The 20,067-nt window shown below is 41.4% G+C and overlaps 1 protein-coding gene across 5 annotated transcripts in view; it reads left to right on the plus strand.

The window, feature by feature from the left end:
* Positions 1-2,414: 2,414 nt before the first annotated feature.
* The window catches only part of cpeb1b (cytoplasmic polyadenylation element binding protein 1b), a 77,713-nt gene continuing 60,060 nt past the window's right edge, over positions 2,415-20,067 (plus strand). For 2 of the 5 annotated variants that reach the window (XM_078532567.1, XM_078532571.1), the window contains exons 1-2: positions 2,431-2,557; positions 3,756-3,939. In XM_078532567.1, coding sequence (XP_078388693.1) covers positions 3,864-3,939 — 76 coding nt within the window. In that variant the 5' untranslated portion in view covers positions 2,431-2,557; positions 3,756-3,863. Of the gene's footprint in view, positions 2,558-2,963; positions 3,095-3,755; positions 3,940-20,067 lie in introns of those variants that run through there. The other 3 variants (XM_078532566.1, XM_078532569.1, XM_078532568.1) reach the window with 2 other exon arrangements.

Below are 20,067 nucleotides of genomic sequence, written 5' to 3' on the forward strand. Positions count from 1 at the left end.
GGTATGGGTGGGAGGGGGGGGTTGGGTATCGGTGGGGGGTGGGAGGGGGGGGTTGGGTATGGGTGGGGGGTGGGAGGGGGGGGTGTGGGTATGGGTGGGAGGGGGGGTTGGGTATGGGTGGGGGGTGGGAGGGGGGGGTTGGGTATGGGTGGGGGGTGGGAGGGGGGGGTTGGGTATGGGTGGGGGGTGGGAGGGGGGGTGTGGGTATGGGTGGGAGGGGGGGTTGGGTATGGGTGGGGGGTGGGAGGGGGGGTTGGGTATGGGTGGGGGGGTGGTATTGGGGGTGGGAGGGGGGGGGTTGGGTATGGGTGGGGGGTGGGAGGGGGGGGTTGGGTATGGGTGGGGGGTGGGAGGGGGGGGTTGGGTATTGGGGGTGGGGTCTGGGCCGGGAGCCCGATCCTGCTGGCGGCCGGGATGAGGGATGAGGATCAGGTGTTTCTAATCTTCCATCATGCGGCCGTGTCCTGGGGGCCGGGCCGGACTCTATCCCATAAATAGGGGGACGTTGGCGGCGCCACCTCGTTGCAAAACGTCTTGATTTGGAATTTTTTTTTTTAAAAGAACTATTTTTCACCCCTTTTTGTGTGTTGGAATTTCCTTTAGATTATTATTAATATTATTGTAATAATTTTGGGTTGTGAGTGAGTTTGTTTGTGTGTTTGTGGCGAGTTCTGTGCCCAGGAAGGTGACACTATGGCTTTCTCATTGGTAAGCGGAATTGTTACAGAGAGAGAGAGGGGGGGGGACGCGCCGGGCGGTACAGTAATGCAGCTTTTTTTTGGTTTGGGTGGGGTGGGGGGTGGGGGGGTTTGGTTAAAAAAAAAATGCCAGGAATTTGGGGGCAGGAAGCAATGGGATTGAAAACCTGCCATTTTCTCCTCTAACCCATTTCGCGCGGATGGGATTTTCCCCCCTTTAACTTTGTGGGGCTGAACCCACAAAATGTCGCAATTTTTTGCAACTGGCATCTTTTGTGTTGTTGCTTTAATTACCCCCCCTGCACCCTGCACCACCCAACCTACCCCCTTACCCCCTCCCCATGGGGGTGGGGGGGGCTGCTTGTCTAGTAACAACCTGCAGTATCAGCTCTTCCCCCCCCCCACCACCCCCATGTGTATCTAAGCTATTTGCTACATTGCTGGTTTCTGTGTAACTCTGTTGGAGGAGGGACTGGTAGCAAATAAAAACATCCTAATTCTCTTTTTTTAAACAAGTCTAATGTTCAGACCAATCCAGTCTGCAGCTGGTGACCCTTTGCAGCTTTTTCTCTTTTTTTTTTTGGTGTGTTTTTTTTGTTTTGCAGCTTTTTGTCTTTTTTTTAATTTTTAATTTTATTTTTTTTTTGCAACGGGTTTCATTTTGCAACCTGCACGTTTTTTTTTCTCCCACCCTCCCTGCCTGCTTCCTCATCCACGGTAAAGCCAACCAAGGGCACGTTTTCCCCTGTGTCTGCTGCATCTCCAGGTCGAATGTTGTCTTATTTCAACGTCGCTGCAATTTGGTGGAACCTTTTATTTTATTTAATTTATTTAATTATTATTATTTATTGGGTGAAGAAAATGTGTTCCAGACGAAATGTGCTCTTTATTTCTGAATTTGGTGCAACCAAAAAGAGGGGGAGGAGGGGGTTCGAGTAATTGCTGCTTGTGCATTTCTTTTTTCCTTTTTTAACAATTTGCAAAATATCTGATTTGCAACGGGTTGCAATTCGCTTTGATTTTAGTGGAAGTATTTTTCTCTCTATCTCGGTGCAAGAATCTTGTTCAAATATTTCCAGGAGAGTTGAGTGGCTCAAAATTGCTTGTGTGCCTGTGTTTTTTTTCCCTCTCTCTCTTTCTTTCTTTCTGCATATGTTTAAATGCAACGGAAAGGCACATCCTGCACCGTTTCCAAGGAGAGGGTCGACCTTTTAACCACTGTGCTACAAGCAGAGGCTATTCGGCAGCCGGGTGCATCAGTCTGGCGCTGTGTGTGTGTGTTTTTTTTGGCCCGGGACTGCACGTGGAGCGGGGGGCGGGACGCCGCGTGCAGCCCGCACATGTGCGTTTGTTTACCAGCCCACGGCGGACCAAACCAAACCGCTTGGAGGGAGGGCTGTGGAAGGGGGTACAAATAGATGTTAAAATGACTAAAGTACCAGACGCCGCAAGATCACCCCCCTCCGTGTGATTCGATTATTTTTGATAGGCAGAAAGGCGCTGGGTCTTTTTTTTTAAGAAGTTTATTGCCTCCTGTGCCATCGGCACTAAATCCGTCACCCCTCTCCGGCCTGTCAGAGCGGCGAGGGGGGGGCGTGACTCCTCGGAGGCGGCGATCTGATTGGCTGCGCTGCGCTGATTGACGGAAGAAGGGGCGAATCCGGTGGGTGGGAGCGTGTGTGTGTGGGGTTGGAGGAGGGGGGGGGGGGCAGGTGTCGGCGGGTTGCGGCTTTGCTTCAGTCGGGAGTTGGGCGGCGGACGGTAACGGAGGGTCCGGGTTAGGGGCTGTCATCGGCAAGAGTTTTGGGGGGGGGGGAGGGGTGGGAAAAAAAAACCCCAAAGTAGCTTCGTCAATAACGGTAACGAGAATTAACGGGCGGCAGAGAGAGAGAGAGGGGGGGGTGGTGTGTGTGTGTGTGGGGAAAGCGAGTGTGTAATTTTGAGGGGAAAGGGTGTTGGGAGTGAGGGATAACGGCCCGGGAGGATGGGGGGGGGCGGGAAGATGTCGAGGGCCTGGGGTTCCTGTTTGGGGTGGGGGGAGGGGGCGTGAGATGATCTGCTGTCCCCGTCCGGCCGTGATTGCGCATGCGCGCCTCCTAGCGCCGGGGCCGCCGATGGCCCCAATGCGCATGCGCGCCCAGCGATGGGGGGGGCTGACCCCTTTTAACACCCCCCTCATCCTCACCCTCATCCTCTTGCTTTGCGGGCGCTTCAGCTTCCCCGAGCTGTGCAGCTTAGCTTTGTTTTGCAATCGTTCCCATTACCTCCCCACGGGTGTGGGTTAACATCACATGGAGGATGATGATGATGTCGCTGGCCCAGGCCAGCATTGTACTGCCCATCCCCAGCTGCTGGTGAGCTGTCTCCTTGGAGGTGCTGCAGTCCACCTGGTCTAGGTACACCCCCAGCCGTTCCTGTTTGGAAGGGTTTTCCAGGGATCTGACCCAGCCAACGACAGTGGGGGAATGGCAGGATGCCCGCAAGGAATAAAACCCAGTAAAACTTGGAAATGTCTTGCACTGGGTCTGGTGTAACTTCTTGTTTTTCCAAGACTGGAACTCCAGCACCAGTCACTTCCCCATTTTTGTTTGTTTTACTGGTTTTATTCCTTCTGGGTGGTGTGTGTGACTTGCAGGTGGGGCGGTGCTCACATGCGTTTTGTCCTGGGTGGTAAGAGTTTGCAGGTTTAGAAAGTCCTGTGGAAGGGCATTCTCTCAGCCCAGCAGTATTTGACAGCGAGCACTAGTGGAATGTTAAAACGTTGGGTCGCAGTGCCTAGTAAAATTCTTTCCTCTTTCATGATTAATTGATTTGTTAAGTAGGTGCTTGGGTTTCTGCAGGTTAAAGTCTGGCTTCTTTAAATATAGAATCTCTCCGACTTTGTTTATCACAGATGGATTCCTGTGTTCCATCTTTATTTGTGTATCAGATTTTCTTTTTTGAAGGATAATTTGTTTTGAAAATGGTTGAGTTTTTTTTTTTCACTCTTGGAATGGAGTCCTGCTTCGAATTTGGCCATAGTGGTTTTCATAAAACTTGATTTTTTTTTTCTTTCAGGGTGACGAGAGTGGCCGTGGACAGGACTGCTGGAATGTGCCCCATTCTACAGAAACCCCAGCCTTGTCTACCTGCAGTAATGCTGACATCTTCCGCAGAATAAACGCCATGTTAGACAACTCTCTGGATTTCACAGGAGTCTGCACTACTCCCATCACCAAGGGCCGAAGGGAGAATGTGGGAGGTAATGGGATTGATTTGATTGGTGAAATGATGGTAGAAATTCTGTGGTTCAATAGTTAGCATGGGGACTCAGAAAATTTTGCAAGTGATGAAAATGGCGATCAAAATTGGGATGGATTTGATCTAGATTCCAACAGCTACTCTTTAACGTAATAGAACATCCCTCGGTGCTTCTTGGGAGCATGAGTAGACAGCAAAACCTGACACTGAGCCACATCAGGTGATACAAAAATATATATACAAAAATAATAAAAGGTTTAAATTAGTGTGGAGGGGTTCAGGAGAGAATCCTGGAGTTTGGAATCTAAATAGCTGAAGGTACAGCCACCAGTGGTGGAATGATTTGGTTTTTATATATTTAAATCACAAAGCAAAAAGTGCAGAGATCTGAGGTAGAGGAGATTAGAGAAGGGGAGGGACAAAGCCTTGGAGGGATGAGAATTGTGAAGTTTAAGATGCTGCTGCTACAGGAGCTGCTGTAGATGTTCTAGTGCAGTAAGAATTGCTTTCAGATGTCAAAGGATGGGGGAAGGGAGAAACAACCATTCTGTCCTTTGACATTTGTTCCTCCTATAATTGATTATATCCTACTGATTGGAAACTGTTAATATTTTTGGTCTTGATATTATCACAGTTGAGATTTGGTTCCTATTCTCTTCCAACATTATATGCCACTAATTTATAAATTTTTCCTCTGGTTCAATTAGTGTCATGGAATTAAAGGGACAGTGGCATGGTAGAAAAGGGACATTAGCAATGTGGATACAAAATTGTCAGGGATAGGAAACAGTAATGATTAATGGGTACTTTTCAGGCTGGAAGAATGTTTGTAGTGGAATTCCCCAGGGGTTGGTATTAAGACCCTTGCTTTTCTTGATATATTTCAATGATCTAGATCTTGGTGTGCAGGGGACAATTTCAAAGTTTGTGGATGACCCAAAACTTAGGAGAATTGTAAACTGAGGAGGACGGTGTAGAACTTGAAGGACATTGACACATTTGGTGGAGTGGGCAGATAGGTGGCAGATGAAGTTCAATGTGGAGAAGTGAGGTGATACACTTTGGTACAACGAACATGGAGTATACAATAAAAGATACTATTCTAATGGGTGTGCAGGAGCAGAGAGACCTGGTGTGTAAGTCATTAAAGGTGGCAGGACAAGAAGAGAGCTGTTTCTAAAGCATACAGTATTCTAGGCTTCATTAATAGGGCATAGAGTACAAGAACGGGGGTTATGATGAACTTGTATAAGACACTGGTTAGACCTCAGCTGGAGCATTGTGTACAGCTCTGGGTGCCACACTAGGAAGGATGTGAACACATTGGAGAGGGCAGAAGAGGTTTACAAGAATGGTTCTAGGGATGAGACACTTCGCTTATGAGGAAAGATTGGGACTGTTTTCTCTTGGAGAGAAGGCTGAGGAGACTTGATAGAAGTTTTCAAAATCATGAGGGGTCTGGACAGAGTAGATGAGGAGAAATTGTTCCTGCTTGTAAATAAATCGAGAACCAGAGGGCACAGTTTTAATGTTTTGCAAAAGAAGCAAATGTGAGGTGAGAACTTTTTCCCTACAGCTAGTAGTTAAGGTTTGGAATGCACTGCCTGGAATTGTGGTTGAGGCAGGTTCAATAGAGGCATTGAAGAGGGCGTTGGAAGATTTTTTTCCATTTAAATAATATACAGGGTTATGGGGACAGGGCAGGAGATTGGCACTAAGTTAAAATGCTCAGGGCTGGTGCAGACAGTGGGCCAAATGGTGGCCTCCTACACTCTAACGATTCTGTATGTTTGTGATGACACACTTTATGCGCTTTGCATCCACAACTACTTTTGACCTGTGCTTGAGGCTACATAGGCAAATTTATTCATGGCAAGGTTCCAAGAATGGGGATAAATATCTAGTGGTGTTGATTGGACAGTGCAATTGGGAGAACTCATGGGGCCTCTACACAATCCCTGTGGATTTTTAAAATTGCTTCCTGATGCTCATCAGGTATATTAGTTGCCTCCAATTTGGGACATTTTGTGACACAATCGTTTTATTGATAAAGCTTCATTGTAAAATTACTGATCTGGAAAATGTGTACAAAATTTGATCTGATGAGAGAATTTGTTAAATAAATGGAAAGTTGGCGGTTGCAAGCCTGACCTGTCTGGCTCAATTTCAGAGGTAAAGGAAATGTCTGACTAAGCTACAGCTCACTGCGTATACCAGGGAAACATCTCATCTGTGCTTATCTGAATTCGGCATTTATCCAACTTCAAACCCTTATCTGTAACTTCAGAATTTTTTCAGTAAAACTTATCTTGTGTGGCATTGTTCGTGAAAGATAAAGAATTGTTACTTGTATTAATACATATGTTCTTGTAACAGTAAAATCAACAGATTCAAAATTATTTAACTAATATATTTTGATAAATGGGTACAAATAAATTTCAGAACAAACAATGGTAAAGATTGGGAGAATGCCTTTTCTTTCACTTGGTGCAGATGAAGTTTTTGGAATAAAAACATCTTTTCCATAAAGAATTGCATCTGTGGTCTTACAAAATGAGCCAATTCTGGTTGATTTAAAGGCTGGTTAACGAAGTAATGGAAGCTTGTGTGTCACAATCTCTGTAGAGACTGATAACTTTTTTTAAAATTCCCAAACGGTTAACAAAGTAATTGAAGAACAAGATATCACATTGCAAGACTTACTGTAACAAACTAAAATTGAAATCAAACATTAATGAATGGCAGTTGATACATCAAATTAGAGGTACCACATTAATATAATCAGTGTCTTAAAACCCTTTTTGCTGTGCAATGCACTTCTGGCAGATAAGATTACAAGAACAAATTCAATGTTACTCCTGGATTTCAAACTTCCAGTGTCTTTCAAAAGTTCCACTCATCATGTCTTCCAGATCCAACATCCACTGGCAAGGCCCATCTCCATGACTCCTGTCTCTGTTCCCTTTTGTTTCAAACAAAAAAACAAGCTTTTAAAGCATCCTGCTTCTCCACAGCAGCAGATGTGCTGTTCCTTCACAACTGTAATTGTTTTGAGTGTTTCCCTCTCACAAGGCAGCTGTCCTTTTATAAAGGTGTGAAAACTCGCTTGATTTCAGTAGGTTTCTGTTTGAGTTTTAACCAGACCCCCACAGACTGTCCGAACAATCTGGATTGCTTCTGGAATTTCTAATTAACCTTGTGTTAAATGAGACATTTCAAACCTTGTAAAAATCCAGCAAGTAATTACCTTCTGCAAATGGTTTTGCTGGAAGATTACGCTTTTATGCAAATAAGGAAAGTATGGGGATTGCTGGCTCTATCTGCTAAAATGTGCAGTGTCACATCAGTTTTTCAGTAGTCAGTTCTGGATTTCACTAATTGAAGGATTAGACATTGACCCAACCTTTTTTAGATGGGAATGTTCTCTGGTAATGAATTGATGATTTGTTTGAAGGCTGCTCACATTGCCTGTTTCTGCAAATAGCAATATATAAAAAAAACTAAAAACAGGCCATTTGACCCAACTGATTGATGCTGGTGTTTATGCTTGATATTAGCCTCATTCCACCCCTGCTCATCTTGCCCTATCAGCATAACCTGCTGTCACTTTCTTTATCTGGCTTCCCCTTAAACACATCTAAGCTCTTGCTTGGCCTCTATTGCTCATGGTAGAAATGTTGGTTTTATCAGAGCAAAGCGTTGTTCTTAGACTTACCATAAAGTTAATTACTGGCCTGTAGCTTGTAAAATTTTCTTCAAATTTGAGTTATAGGCACAGTTCAACATGTAAGAACTGAGCCCAGCCCTGTACAACAAGCACTTCCCAGTCCACATTTGATACTGGTACAGTGGGCTAGTTTTGACTGAATTTACTTAGTTTATTTGTTGATGTTTTTTTCAAACAACTGAATTGCAAGTCCAAATAATTATGTAAGAGAGATTGCGGCTCAAAAGGGGCTAGCAATAAAATTTACTCCCGTATGTAAGTGGCAACTGCTTACCCCTGTAGCAGAACTTCACTATCTAACTTTATTGGTTTATCATTGCACCAGTAATGACCAGTGAGGAAATGCACAATCGTGGTTAGACTTTCTCCGATAAAATTATTGGATATTACAATCCATCTATTGTCATTCAACTACTGTTCATGGTGAAACTTCATGGAAATGTGTATTATAAGGTAACTCATTGGCATCCTTTTTTGGATTCATAAAGCTGCCCGTGACTTTTACAGCACTGGGCTTGGTTAGTAGGCTGCAGAGGTTCGTAATGTCACAACACTTATGAATTGACAGTCTGAAACGTGGGATATTTTAGAATGTTTTTGGTCTGCCAGATGGGTATTGATGAATTTGACTGACAGATTGAAAGATGATTTAGAATTGGAGAGCTGCTATCCTGGGCTTGATTGAAGAAATGCAGCTGTGAGCTTCTAAACCTGGACATTTGGTGTCATCCAATAACTCGACTGGATTAAACCAATCCAAATGAATTGGTCGTGTAGGAACTGAGTAAGGTATTTGACCAAAATCTGTTAACTGAAATTGCCAGTGGGTTAAATAGGAGATTGGTGAAATCTTTTCACATGGCAACAAGGTTTTTTCCTTTCTGTAGCTGATATATCAGCAGTTGGACATAGTGCCTTGTATCTCTTTGGCTAGTGCATGGAAAGCAGACTAGTTTGTGTATCTAATTTTTAAACCTAAATAGATGGAAACTACATAATGGAGATTCCTTTTGAAAAGAGCTGGCTCTGCCTTTCAATAAGTTCATGACTGATCTGTAACCTCAACTCCACATTTCCACCTACCCCTGAACCTCTAACCCCCCCTTGCTTATCTAGCTCTGCCTTAAAAATATTCAAAGATTCTGCTTCCACCATCTTACGGAACAGAGTTTCAAAGACTCCTGACCCTCAAATTTCTCCTTATCTCTGTCTTAAATGGGCAACCCCTTATTTGTAAACGGACTCCTAATCCTATATTATCTCAGGAGGAAACATCCTCTCCACATTGGCACTGTCAAAACCCCTTGGGATCTTATGTTTCAGTCAAGTTAACTCTTCCTCTTCTAAACTCTAGCAGATACAAGCCCAGCCTGTCCAACCTTTGCTCATAAGACAACGCTCCCATTCCAGGTATTAGTCTAGTAAACCTTCCCTGAGCTGCTTTCAATACATATACATCCTTGAATAAGGAGGCCAATACTGTACATGCTACTCCAGATGTGGTCTCACCAATGCCCTATAACTGAAGCATAACCTCTTACTTGTATTCAATTCCCCTTTTTCATAAATGCTAACTTACCTAATTACTTGCTGTACCTGCATACTAACCTTTTGTGATTCATGCATTAGGACACCCAGATCCCTTGGAGTCAGCCCTGCAGCATATCACAATTTAGATGATATGCCAAAGTGGACAGTTTCACATTTTCCCACCTTCTACTCAATTTGCCAGATCTTTCACCCACTAACGTAACCCAACCTGTCTAATAAGCCTTTGCAGCCTTTTTGTCTTCAACTTACTTTCCTACCTATCTTTGTCATCAGCAAATTTAGCAACTATACCTTCAGTTTGTCCATCTAAGTGATCTGAGTTGAGGCCTCAGTGCTGATCCTTGTGGCATACCACATGTTGCCAACCAGAAAATTAACCTTTTATGCTTATTTCTTGTTAGCTAGCTGATCTTCTATCAATGCCAATGTTGCCCTTTACACCATGAGCTTTTTACCTTCCACAATAATCTTGTGGTACCTTATCAAATACCTTCTGGAAATCTAAATACAGTACATCCACTAGCTCCCCTTTATCCACAGCACCTGTTGCTACTTCAAAGAACTCCAATAAATGGATTTAACACAATTTTCCATTCATGCAACCATGTTGGCTCCGCTGGATTGCCTTGAATTTATCTAAGTGTTCTGCTCTAACATTTTTAATACTATGACAGATGCTTAACTGGCCTGTAGTTTCCTGCTTTGTCTCCCTCTCTCTTATTTGAATAAAGGAGTTACATTTGCTATTTTCCAACCTGATGGGACCTTCCCCAAATCTAGGGAATTCTGGAAAATTAAAACCAATGCATCAACTATCTCGTTAGCCAAGATCCTAGTGTGAAGTCCGTCAGGACCTGGGAACTTGTCAAGCCTGTAGCTCCAACAATTTGCTCAGTACTACTTCCCTGGTGATTATAATTAGTTTCTCCCTCTTTCCACTTGATTCCCAGCTGTGTCTGGGATGTTGCTTGTATGCTCTACAGGGAAGTCTAATGTAAAATAGCAGTTTAATTCAGCTTCCATCTGATTTTCCATTATTAATTCTCCAAACTTGCTTACTATGGGATCAACACTTCTTAACTTACTATTTGTCTTTATATTTCTAGCTAGGTTTCTGTTGTACTAATTTTCCCTCCTTATTAATGTTTGTCAATCTTTGTTTTTTTCATTCTGTCCAATCTTCTGACTTGACTGGGTGGGTGGCAGCAGTGGTGGGAAGTGAGCTATTGTGTATTTTCATACAAATCTATCATTGTGCCTCCTGTCAAGGTAATATCTGCATGTGTGCTGTCTAGGAAACTGGGTCAACCTGAAACTGGTAATGGGAGTATTTTTGCACTGAGTGGCGCACACAGTTACGTATTGATCCTGGAATTTCTGACATGCTGCTGTAACTTCTTCAGCAGCAGTGTAATGAAGACCCAATGGAGCCTGGGGGAATTTAAAACCATCCTCTTTTCATAGTTGATCAAGGTTCATGCAAGTTCATGCATTTGGGTAGCTGAGTAACCTGCATTTGAATGCAAGGGACCAATGTTTATGGCATCTGGACTATACACCCTCTTCAGCTCCATTGTTTATACTGAATGTTTATAGTATTATGGTATTCAGATTGACTGCTGTCACTGGGGCTGAACATGCTATTCGGCTGTGTTTTTAAAATGACATCAAGACCCGTGTAGGTCCTAGAATAAAATGGCTGAAATGCCACTAACTAGCAATTATTTGAGATGAAGTGTAACTAGCCACTGACAACTTCTCAAAGTTTAGTTTGGTAACTTCAAATGATGTCTGTAGCAAAAATTGGGTTTGAAGTAGAGAATTATTGCTACTGATAGTGGTGTGACCAAGTGGTGTAACTTTGGTGCAATTTCTCATTTTTAAAACTTGCTACATGATTTCAAAAGTTGTTCCTGTTTGTTTTCAAGGTGAAGTATATTGGTGCTATTGTCAGCACAATACACTTCCAAGTCGGGTTTATCTGCAACTGCTCCACCCCCCAGCAATCCATGTTGTACCAGAGTCACTTTCAGAATAGTCTTTTAAAATCTTAATGTGAAGGAACAGTATATCCTCATTTAGCTTTTGAGGGGGAAATCAAAAGTACGAGGATTACATTCCTCCTAATTGTGGGGTGTACTGGGGACCTTTAAATTGTCGGCTGCTCTTAACCAAGGATCCAGCAAGAAAAAAATAAGCACTTGCATGTTCAAGGATTCCCAACCTTGCACTGTTGGGTTTATTTTTATCAGCTTCTTTGTTCTCACTTGTGGAAATGTTCATTACAGGACTTATATGTCGATTAAGCTTGACAGATTCCGGCTTTCAAAACACTTGTTCTTCAGATTTGCCTGCTTTGCAGTTAATTCAAGTGTCCCCGTAACTCCACAGGTGCTGTCTTTCCACGTTATGTCTGCATTTGTTCAAAATGTCCCGCTGCTAATTGTTTCTTCAATGTGCTGAAAATCTGATTAGTACACCCCTTTCAATTCATTGTCCCCTGCAGAAGACTCATTGGATGTGAAAAGGAAAATGTTTGAACTAGATTGCGACAAGCAGAGCCTGGTGCTCTTTAGTTCCTTCAGCCTGTACAAGGTGTGTATTGGATAAATCCAGTTATACTAACATGACAATTTCTAAAGAGCTGGAATGGATACCAATTGTAGAAAAGGGAGGGTGGAACTGTTTGGGAAGTAATCTTTGACCAGGTAGCTGAGCTCTTCGAGTGCAGTGACCAGCTTGATTAACTAGTTGGATCAATTGTCTGGCTATTCTGTATGACTTGCTTAAGACAATGCTTGAAGCAATTGGTTGAAATGCTGACTATGGATCTAATTTTAAAATGGCTACAAATTCTTGTCAAACCCATTTACTTGCAGCTGTTGTGTTTTGGAAAGCACCAGACTCTTCCATTAGTCAGCCTGGCAAAATATCAGGTTCATCTAGAGTAACATCGTGCCAACAATTTGGCTTTGGTTACCTTTTATTCAGGAATCAGTTGTATTGCTATGATCTCAGCTGATAATACTGGGCAAGTCAGATCCCAGAGTGGAACCTGGCTTGATAGATCCTAGCTTTTTTAAGAAACCATGGAGTAAAGTTATTGAAAAATCCACAGGAGTTTACTGATGAACTCTTAAACATAAAGAATAAAACATTTTTAAAACAATACAACCACAAGAAAATTATACCAATTTGCACCATTCCTTTTAACCCAGCAATACCCTTACAGACGCAACCCCAGTGAAGATCTACGAAGGCTTCTTGCTTGGGCTAGCCCAGTTGCAAACAGTTTTTTCTTGTAGATTTCTGAGCATTCACTAGATGCTTTCCCCAGCTGGTATCTCCCTTGACACCCAAAACTGCACTCTAAACTCAACACATGAGCTTCCTAAACTCAGTCTCCAACAGCTTTATAGTATTTCTTATCAGAGCTTGGAACTCCTGTCTTCCCTCTGGCATACACGTTCACTACTTTTCTGTCTTTACCTGTCGCTGGACCCCTGTCACTAGGCTTTTTTTTTAACTTTAGTGATTTTGGGGGGGGGGGGGGTGGAAACAAACTACTAACCCCTTTGTAACCCATCTCATTTCAAGGGTTGTAAAACCTCATTAAAAATGACATGTATACAAACAAATCCAGAAAACCTGACCTTTTGTGCTAAGGGGCCCTCCGGACATCCTGGCACCAAGCTCTCAATTTCAGTTTCATTTAGTGTTTTTTTTATGTTCCACCTTTCTTAACATAAATACAAAGTAAACTTTGTTCTTAACACCTTCAAGCAGAAAAAATGAAAAGGCATCTTTAAGAGGTATTTTCATTTTCTATTACAATAATCTCCTTTTGCCACTCTCTAGTTTACTTACACTGCTGGAGTAAGATCTGTCTATTTACATTGTATAGAAAGATTTTCTCCATTTTAAAATCATTTACATCAGTCCAATCTGATCACTGTATCTCTTCTTCCATATTTGCTCTTGATAAAGCATCTGCTAGGATATTGCCCCTCCCCACTACATGAATGATTTATATGGTTGTAGCATTAAACTCCAATGAAATATTCTGATTCTTGGTGTGAAGCTTTTAAAAAGGTAAGAGGATTATGGTCTATATAAATAACCATCTCTGCAGAGTATTTGGATATGTAGAATGCAATGTTGTAGAGCCAACACCAAACTCAAACTCAACGGCAGAGAGAGGAACTTTCTGCTGGCAAAAACTTAACATTCTAGAAAAGTAACCGACTGGCCATTTAATCCCCATCTCGTCATCCTGTAATAAAATTGCAGCAACACCCAGTCAACAGCCAGTTTAAATGGCTTGGCATAATTCTGTGCTGCTCAAACCAGTGTGACAGTCAGTACAGTTTTCAAGCTGTCCATTCAAATTTCTTGCCTTTCTTTTAACAAGCTTGTCAGGGGAGCCGCTGAAATTCTGAACGAACTTCTGATAGAATCCGTATACCACAAAATCTCTCGTTTTGCCTTAGGTACTAGAAAATCCAAGAGAGCCCTTATTAAGCTTTGATTCTCTGGGTGCTACTTAGCCCTGTCCCACAGTGTGGCTCATAAGTTAGTTTCACTTTGGCAAATACACTTTTTGCCAACTTTGACCAAATTGGCTCTTTGTAACTGATCAGACAATTTGTTGATTGTATGTATGATTCAAGTGTTGTAAGTACTCTTCCCAGGCTTGGCTGGAAACAACTAAATCATCAATATATCCCACACAGTTGCATAATCCTTCAATGACCTTTGTTGGTTAATCTTTCAAAAGTTGATGGTGCATTTTTCATTCTGAAGTCCATTCGGAGTTATGAGAGCTGAATCTCTCTTCCTGTATCAGTTAATGGAAATTTCCAATATCCCTTCAATAAATCTATTTTGTAACAAACATTGCCTATCTAATCTTCTCCATACAGTTATCTAATTGTGGAATCAGCTATGAATCCACCTTTGTTACTACATTAGCTTTGTGATAATCTATACATCAACTGAGACCCAGCTGGTTTTGGTACTATTACAATAAGTGAGTTCCAGTTACTTTGATGCAGTTCAATACTGTCCATTTTCCATCATGAATTTGATCTCTTCTCTCGCTTGGGCTAACTTCCATGGAGTGAGTCTGTAAGGATGTCGCTTTATGGGTAATGCATCCCCTACATTAATATCATGTATGGCTAAAAGACATTTTCCCTGGCCTATTTGCACGAATTGATTCTAGTTTGTAACCGCTTTTGTAAGTCACCAACAATTTTCTGGAAGATAACTTAATATTACACCTAAATTTTAAACACCTCTGATCTGATTAGTGGAGGGTCAACTTTAAAATTTTTGACTTCTGATTCCTTCAAGTGTTCTGATTTTTATTTCACTCCCTGATCTTCGATCACTGAAGACACTCCTATCCTGACCATCTTCCCTGTCATAATATTGCTTCAACATATTTTGACAGGCTGTTTGATGTGGCTCTCAACTCTGAATCGGCCTGTTGCATTAGTGCTTATGAGCTAAACATGTCAGCCCCATTCTTTTTACCTTCCTTCTTTTCCTTCAGAGGTAGTGTCAGGTAACTGAATTTCTAATCTCCCTTATTTTGTATCGATTCTTCTGGTCTAATTTTATGGGCATGACATCTTGTCATGATAGTCCAGTAAACAATCCAGGATGTTCCTCCTGTAGCTTCAGTTTCTTTCACTTCCACTGGTTGTTCTGACACCCTTGGTGAGGCTAATATTTTTGAGCCAGCCAGAACATTCCTCAAGATGAAATCAGTTCCTGCTATAGAGATTTTATGCACTACTCTAACTGCAACCTCTTCCTTTTACTACATCTCTCTTTTTAATCCAACTATATAATGGAACCAGCTATGTGGATACCTCCAATTTTTTTCCTTCATTAGCCCCAATTGTATCAGTCAGCATCAGTGGCTGACTTGCCCCAGTGTCTCTATCTTCATTGGTTTGTCTCCTTTCTTAGAATAAAGGAATACCTCTCCCCTAAACACAATCTGTAAACATTTCTGTAATTGTTCTTCCACATTTACTTAACTATTGAGGAATTATCCCTACCTCGTGGTTGATTCTAAGCCTTCGCTGTGCACCTGCACTGTGACTACTGTTTTGTTACTTGTCTCCTTCCCCAAGTTAGTTTTTCCAAGGTTATTTAGACATCCCTATCAACTGCATTAGGCCTCCCAATTAATTTCCAGCAATTAGCTTGATGTGCAATTTTATTGCAATTAAGGCCTACTGATTTTCTTTTACATCACTTTTAAATTCTAGCTGCTTTGGCGTCCTTCTGTCTGTTCCCAGTCTAGAACCTTCTCCATCATGGATTTTCTATTCCTCTAGTTCCCCTGTGGATTCCCATTTGACCATTTGCCCCCACATGTAACTGTCTATCATGGGTATCAGCCAAAACTGTCACTTCTTGGATCTTTGATACTTGATGCTTGTCTGGAATGCTATTTTGGAATTATTCCATAGTTGTAATTTCAATAATTTTCTTGTTTTTCTTCCAATTTCAGTGATTGATACCACTGACCCCCACAGCATTTTTTTTCTCTTGCAAATTCTACAAGCCTGATTAGGTTTCTCTCTTATGGTCCTAAACTTTAATTGATGATCTTCAGGGACAAGCTCATAAGCATAGAGTACTTTTACCTTTTAACCACGTAGTCTGCAGATTGCTAGTCTAACAGTACGCATTCCTAGCTGTACCTGGACACTCTAACATTAAGGTCCAAACATCTTTTGGCCACTTCAACATCATGGCTATCTTTTCAAATAAATAAATGCCTTAACTTCATTTAGTGCCTAAATTTACAGAGGATAAGAGTTTTCAATCAAATCAGACTCCTCTGTGGAATTAGAATCATCCTCCCAGCTATTATCTCTGTTCCTTTTATTCTAAGCTTTCCTTTAGTCAGGTCTTCTGTCTGATTGATTTCTTTCTTACTTTGAAGCTCAAGCTTTTGCATTTCCATTTTTTCTTTTGCCACTTTTCAAGCTTTTGCTTTTCTCTCTTTCAATCTCCAGCTGCTTCGTTTGCAACTGAATCTTGGCTAACTCTAGCTGTGAATCACCGATTTTGGGTTTCTCTCCTTTTTAATTCTAAATGCTGGGTAATTATTTTAATATCATGCTTACAAAATCCTGCTTTTTATTTCTGCCTTCAACTTAACTGCAAACTCTGAAATCCTTGAATAAGTCTATGCTAAAATCCACTATTACATTTTCTACTCCCAGAAAAGTCATAGTAACAATCAAAGCCATTTTTGAGTTCCAACCAACGTAATATACTTAACAGCAAATCCTGTTCCTGTGCCAGCACCTCCACATACTTGTTTCTTTAAGGACTCACAGATCCCACTGAAAATCAAGGATTTTTGATCCTGGATGAGCCCCTACTTTGTTACAATCCCAGTTGATAATACTGGAAAAGTCAGATCCTAGCTTGGCTTGATAAATCCTAACTTTTTTTTCAAAACTGGAGGAAAGTTACTGAACAAATTCACAAGTTTACTGATTAATTTTTAACATGTTTAATGTTTTCCTTTTTAAACAAGGAAAAATGAATTCTAGTACACCCAACAAAGATGGGAAAGATCTCAATACAAGCACAAAATGATTCAAACTTGCACCATTCCTTTTATCCTGGCAATACCCTTAGAGACACACAACCCCAGTGAAGATTTACCACTATCTTTAACACCAAGGCTTCTTGCTTGGGCTAGCCCAGTTGTAAATGGTTTTCTTCTGGTGGATTTCTGAGCATTCACTAGATGCTTTTTCCCCAGCTGGTGTACTTCCTTGAGCTGCCCAAAACCCCACACTAAGCTCATTATTACTTCAACTGCAGAGCAAACACATGAGTTCCCTAAACTTAGCCCCCAGCAGTTTTGCAGTATTTCATATCCGAGCATGGAACTCCCGTCTTCCCTTTGGCATATGTATTCACTACTTCTGTCTTTACCTGTGTCTGTGTCACTAGGCAATAGCATAGTATTTTTTAACTTGGGTGATTTTTGCAGGGAATAAACAAACTACTAACCCCTTTGGAACCCATCTCCTCACTTCAAGGGTTGTAAAATCTCATTAAAATGCATGTATACAAAGGAATCCAGAAAACCTGTCCTTTTTTGCTAGGAGGCCTGCTGGACTCCCCAGCACCAATCACTCGAACTAAATTAAACTGAAATTATGTTCCACCTTTCTTAACACAAATATAAATTAAACTTGCTGTTTAGAATAATGTATAACTGAGCCACTGCTGTCGCTCGATGTAAAGCAACATTAAACCAGTGCAGGTTATGCAGCACTAATGGCAAATTGAGTCTCAATGAAAACTTGTGTCTTTGTGGATGGTATGATTTTGTAATGTGTATGGTATGAATGGGATAGTGTTGCACATTAGAAAATGGCATGAAGTGCATTGTCTTTTTCTATTCTGTTCCATGTGGTTACATTAAATGCAGCATTATAACCAAATTAAGAATTATTAGAGCAGAAAGACAAACTTGCTAATGATACAAATATTTAGGTTGCATAAGGGCTGCAGAATCGTTTTGCTATTTGATCATGTAAGATTGCCAACTATTCATAGTAGGCACAATCTTCTCTGTATAGAGATTGAACTGAAACTCTCTCTGTTGAAGAAAACTGCATATGGCAGCATATGTTTCCTCGAATTAAAATAAATGAAGCTTTCATGTCCCAAGTTGCTTCATAGTTGCTAATGAAGTATAGAGCAAGGTTCCTTAAATAGCAAGATATGATTAACCAAATTTGTCTTTTGGTTAAGGGATAAATGTTGGCTAGAACACTGAAGAAAATATCCTGCTCTTCAACTAGTGCCATGGGCTCTTGCTTCCATCTGCACCAGTTTGAGGCAGCTTGGTTTAGTGTCTCATCTGAAAGACAATGCCTCCACAGTGAGGTACTACTGCCTACTGTCTAGTTTTTAATGGACATGTGTGGCTTGAAACTACAACCTGACTTGAGGGAGAGTCTACCACTCAGCCAAGGTTGACACCTGTTGATCAAGTCCATAAACTGGGGCATCCGGTGCACAGTATCTCTTGTAGCTGTTTGATGCCTTCAAGACACCTTCCATGTTTGCTAAAGCTTTGACCAAGTATACAAGGGACTATTTCCTAGGATACCATTTCTGGATTCTGGCTACCTACAAGTGACCTTATTTGTGTCCATGTAGACAGCTGAATTTGAAAGGCATCTATTTACCCTGTATATTGATTAGTTTTTAAACATACACAATGGTGAGAGCTTTGCCTTCCAGTGTAGATGGCATTCCATGGGTACTGAAGCTGTCCAGTTGAGGATTTGCAAAGCAAACTGAAGGTGACAAAGGGATCAGATTCCAAATTTTGTATTACATTGGCACTTCTTGCAAGGTGCATTGCCAAATTTGCTGATGACACAGGTAGGAAAGTAAGTTGTGAAGAGGACAGGAGGAGGCTACAAACGATATATAGGTTGAGTGAGTGGGCAAAGATCTGGCAGATGGAGTATAATGTGGGAAAATGTGAAACTCTCCATTTTGGCAGGAAGAATAAAAGAGAAACATAGTATCTAAATGGTGCGAGATTGCAGAGCTCTGAGATGCAGAGGGATCTGGGTGTCCAAGTGCATGAATCACAAGAGGCTAGTAAGCAAGGACAGTAAATAATTAGAAAAGCTAATAGAATGTTAAAATTTATTGCGAGGAGAATTGAATATAAAAAGTGAGGTTTATGCTTCAGTTATACAGAGCACTAATGGGACCACATCTTGAATGCTGTGTACAGTATTGGTCTTATTTAAGGAAGGATGTAAATGCATTGGAAGCAGTTCAGAGAAGGTTTACTAGACTAATACCTGGAATGGATAGGTTGTCTTGAGGAAAGCTTGGACAGACTAGGCTTATGTACTGGAGTTTAGAAGAGTAAGAGGTGACTTGATTGAAACAAGATCCTGAAGGGTCTTGACAGGGTGGATGTGGAGAGGATGTTCCCTCTTGTGGGACAATCTAGAACTAGGGGTCACTATTTAAAAATAAGGGGTTCACCCATTTAAAAATGGATGAGGAAATTTTTTCACTGAGGGTTATCTTTGGAACTCTCACTGAAAAGGCAGTGGAAGCAGAGTCTTGAGTATTTTTAAGGCAGAGGTGGATCCCTTCTGGTAAGGGGGTGGGGGTGATAGGTTATTGGGGGTAGGTGGGAGGCAGATTTCAGGTTGTCAGATCAGCCATGATCTTGAATGGCAGAGCAGGATTGGGGCTGATTGGCCTACTTCTGCCCTTTGTTCAATTGCTCGTAAAGTGAAATGAATATTGTGCTCGTAAAACCAGTAGGACTTGCTACTACAGAAGCAAAATATTGTGGATCTAGAGTAAAGCAGTAACATTTCAAGACTGACCATTTTCAGAATCTTGGTGTTCTGAATCCAGCACCAGTTAATAAAGGTGAATGAGAGAAATCTAGTTGTTAACTTTACATTTAGGAACTCTAGTTCACTAATTTACAAACTCCATCTAGCTGACTTTTCTGATCTGAATTTAATCAGTTATTCAATTACAACATTGTGCACATAATGAGTAAATTCTCCTACAGATGGATGTATTTGGCTCTTTTTCAGCTAGGCCACAGTTAATCAAGTGGATTGCACTCTGCTATTTTTTTAAACTAAAGTCAGTCAGTGTGCAAAATTGGAATTGATCAAATGTTCAGACAAACTAGATTTTTCTTATTCACCTCTATTAACTGATGCTGGATTCAGAATACCAAAGTTCTTATGAACATTAAGTTGCAATATCTTGTCTTTGGATGTGGCTTGTTACTACATGGAA

This window comes from Cetorhinus maximus, chromosome 30, assembly GCF_964194155.1.
Source record: "Cetorhinus maximus chromosome 30, sCetMax3.hap1.1, whole genome shotgun sequence".
Lineage (NCBI taxonomy): Eukaryota > Metazoa > Chordata > Chondrichthyes > Lamniformes > Cetorhinidae > Cetorhinus > Cetorhinus maximus.